General features: G+C 58.6%; 2 protein-coding genes across 2 annotated transcripts in view; one reads left to right on the top strand and one right to left on the bottom strand.

The window, feature by feature from the left end:
- ANP32B (acidic nuclear phosphoprotein 32 family member B) overlaps positions 1-719 on the bottom strand; it is a 25,089-nt gene extending 24,370 nt beyond the window's left edge. Inside the window, exon 1 of the mRNA XM_046668886.1 lies at positions 444-719. Coding sequence (XP_046524842.1) covers positions 444-497 — 54 coding nt within the window. The 5' untranslated portion in view covers positions 498-719. The remainder of the gene's footprint in view (positions 1-443) is intronic.
- Positions 1-3,924, top strand: part of HEMGN (hemogen) — a 78,811-nt gene that overhangs the window by 35,539 nt on the left and 39,348 nt on the right. The gene's annotated exons all lie outside the window — the stretch shown is intronic.

Genomic DNA, 3,924 nt, shown 5'->3' with positions numbered 1-3,924 from the left:
CCCGGCGGCCGCGGCGCGCGGAGCCCGGCGGGCCCAGCCGGGATGGCCGCGCGGCTCCCCGGCAGGCCTGGCCTCCGCGCGGCCGCGCATCCCGGGAGGCTGCAAACATGGCTCCCAGCGTTACACAACCCCCGCCGCCCGCCCTCGCCGCCGGCCACACGCACACGCGCCCCGCGCGCCGAGGACCCCGGCGGGCGCGGAGCTCAAAGTTTGCTCTCCCCCACCTTCCCCGGGCGGCCGCGGGGCCCGCGGGCGCCAAAGAGTTAATCCCCGCGCGCTCCCCCCTCCGCGCCCGCCCGCCCGCCCGCCTTCCCCGTCCGAGCCCGCGAGCTGCGCCCTTCCCCGCGCGGGGCCGGCGAGCCCGAGCCCGGGCCCGGGCCCCGCAGGTGGCCACCATTACGTGCAAGTCATCGGGGGACAGGGCGCCCGTGGGGCCGGCTTACCGCGGCCGGGGTCCGGTTCCGCAGCTCCAGGTGGATCCTCCTCTTCATGTCCATGTTCCCCTCTTCCCCCCTCTTCAAACTTAACTTTCCGCGGCGGGGGCGGAGGGGGGAGAGGCGGCCCGGCCTGCGCGGCGTGGGCCGTCGGAAGGGTCTGCTCGCGGCGGCGGCCGGCGGCGCGGTCCCGGGCGGCGGGCGGCGGGCGGCGTGGGGCGGGCGAGCGGAGCCCCCGGAGCCAAGTTACTCACGGGAGCGGAGAGAAACCATGGAGGGAAAGGGGGCTGGAGCGCGGCGCTCGCCTCACTACCGCCGCCCCCGGCCGCGGCCCCGCACTGCGCTTAAACCGGCGACGCGGCGCGGGCGGCTGCTCGGCTCGACTCGGCCCCGCGCGGCGCCGCTCGGCTCGGCGGCCGCGGCGGCTCCAGGGACGGGGCGGGGAGACGCGCGGCGGGAGGGGCGGGGGCGGGGGCAGGGGGACGCCTGCCGCTTCCTCCCTCCCCCGGGTCGCACGTGGGGTGGCTGATGTAAGACCTTCCTAGGGGGCTTGAGGGCTTGAGACTCCCGGGCCCCACCTCGCCGCGCCCCGACGCGGGGCTCCGGGCGGCGCCGGGACGGCCGCGGGGCCCCGAGGGCCGAGGCGGGCCGCGGAGGCTCGCCCCAGCCAGCCCGACGCCCGCGGAGGCAGGAGGCGAGGAGAGCGTGCGGGGCAGGAGCTTTCGTGTTCACCTCCAGCTGCCCGCGCAGCGTGGCGCCGACAGCGGGAGCCCCGCTGTCTCCGCGGCCGGGAGGCGGTGGCGGTGCGGCGGGGACCCCCGTCGGGGCGGGGGCGCGGCGGGCCCGCTCTGTACCGCGTGGCATCGGGCGGAGTCGGCCCCCGCCGGCGGCCGGCGGGGCCGGGGGTAGCCCAGGCCGCTTGCCCAAGCCGCGGAGGAGCCGAGCGTCCGAGTTCAGGAGGATCTCCCTGGTTGTGCAACATCTAAATATAGGCTAGCGAGGCCAGCAATTAGCATTTCTAATGGGGCCTAGGAGTTTTACAGTTTTCCTGCAGACTTTTATCTTATTTATTCCTTAGGGCACCCCTGGGAGCTGGGTAAATTCTTGACGGTCTCCCCTTCGGTGAGGCGTGACAAGTAGCCTTTGTCATGGCCTGGCTCGGAGAGCACCCTGAGAGCCAGGGTTAGAGCCCTAAGTTTGCTTTGCAGACCTCCAGAAAGTGAGGCCACCTTATAGTCAGCGTCAAATAAGTAAATAGGTGATGTCACATCGGCCACCATCTTAACTCTGGTAGAAGAGGAATAGAATAGTTGTTCTAATGGAAGAGTTGTTCTCTATCCAAAGATGGAGAACAACTTATGAATAGAGAAAAACTTAAAATTCTATGCATGAACCCGAGGTTTTCTTAAAGTTAAGAAAGATCCCCCCCTCCCATTTTCCCTCAGTTCATTTAGTGGCAAACAAGACTACTTATATCAATTTTTAAAATATCGAAAGAATTAAAATTTCAAAGCAAAAGGAAGTTTTAGAAGGATTGTGGGAGAAGGCAAAAACTTCCTAGATTGTTGTTTCCTGAATCGCGTATTTAAAACGTTAGTTCTAGCGGACATCTCTGACAGGGGAAATGGTGAGGGAAGTCTTCGGGATGTCACACTAATCTGTAACTATAAGGTTATAGAACCACAGGGCCGTGAGGTGAAGGCCTTTGGGAAAACATCAAATCAGTTCCGAGAGCTAACAAGCAAGACTGAGCATCCGCTTTTAGGGCTTGAAGTCGTCTTTCTCGTTGAATCCTCAGACAACCCTGTGAAGTAGATTGTGTTTTGGTTTTGTTTTGTTGAGGAAGATTAGCCCTGAGCTAACTTCTGCCAGTCCTCCTCTTTTTTGCTGAGGAAGCCTGGCCCTGAGCTAACATCGTGCCCATCTTCCTCTAGTTTATACGTGGGACGCCTACCACAGCATGGCGTGCCAAGCGGTGCCATGTCCGCAACCGGGATCCGAACCAGCAAACCCCGGGCCACCGAGAAGGGGAACGCGCGGACTCAACTGCTGCGCCACCAGGCCGGCCCCGTAGATTGTGTTTTAATCGTTTTGCAGATGAGGAACTGAAGCTCAGGAATCTTAAGCTGCGTGACCAGCAAGAGGTGGAGCAAGGGCTGAAACCCGCGTGGGTCCGACTCAAAAGCCCGCCATCGTTTCTGCTGCACCATCAGTCGCACTGGAATGAAGTCTTAGCGTGGGGGCCTGCTGTGGAACAGTTGGTTGGGAACAATTGTAGGGGGCCTTTAAGACCAAACTGAGCCCACAGGCACCATCTTACAGGTAAAGGGGAGATGCTGAAGGAGGTTGGAATATGGTAGCTCTGTGCTAGAGAGTGGCAACCTAGTGGAGGAGGTGTATTGCTGATCCTTAGGGAGAAACAGGACAAATCTTGGGATCCTGTCCTCTCTTCATGACCACACAAGGGTATGAAGGAACTCTTTCCCCGTGATACAGAACTCACAAAATAAATGTGCGTTTCTAAGATTAAGCTACAAAGTAGTTAATAAACATCGCCACAATGTGCAGCAAGTAAAAAGAAAGCAAAAGAGGCAAAGGAGGAGAGACTACAGACCCGGCACTGTCCCTTCTGACACAGCCGGTGCTGGCATGCACCTCTGTGAACAAAGAGCATGTGTTCCAGTGACATGCTTCTTTGTCAGGGGTTTCACTGCCAGAGGCATAAATAACACAGGCAGAACAGGGTGTGTCACACTGCCCTGCCAACATCTTCCACTGGACTGTCAGGCCACAGGCCTGAAGGGGCTGTTGTCACAGTGCTCCGGTTTTGAACGTCGCTGTACTTATCATCATTCTGAGTACGCATCTGGGTGTGAGGAAGCAGAGTATCTAGTTGTATCTAATCCACAAGTATTATCATGTTCATGGGTTTATGGATTTGAACAAGGGCTGGAAGGGAGTGAGGACAAGTGAAAACAGCTTAGTTTGTTAGGGAGTCTGGACTGTGGGGGAATCTCTTTGTAATTCCATTGATGTTAATGTTTGCCTAATCAGTAATAAAAATATCAAATAAGGCCCAGTTTTGGCATCCCTTTGCATCTTAAAACTGCCTGCTGGTCAGAATGTGTGTGTATTCCAGTAAACTCCAGAATGTCCGAGGAGAACACTTTGAGCTAGTTTGTAACTCGTTGGACCTGCCCTCCGCCCGGCTGCCTCAGCAGCAGCGTCAGGTGCCCGAGCTTCCACAAGCTTTGTGGCTGTGAGCAGACGTCAGTCAATCTGAAGATGAGAGGAAGCAGCCCCACTCAAGCATTGGTTTAACTGGCTCTGAAACTAGTTTAGCAGAATGAGCACATCTTCTCTTTAGTCAAGACAGTATATGAAGCTGAGGGGATCATTAAGACAGTATATAGGGTGAGGGCATCATTAAGACAGTATATAGAGTGAGGGCATCGTTAAGACAGCATATAGGGTGAGGGCATCGTTAAGA

Source organism: Equus quagga, chromosome 1 (assembly GCF_021613505.1).
Source record: "Equus quagga isolate Etosha38 chromosome 1, UCLA_HA_Equagga_1.0, whole genome shotgun sequence".
In the NCBI taxonomy this organism is placed as follows: domain Eukaryota; kingdom Metazoa; phylum Chordata; class Mammalia; order Perissodactyla; family Equidae; genus Equus; species Equus quagga.
This window is presented reverse-complemented; position numbering and strand designations above follow the sequence as displayed.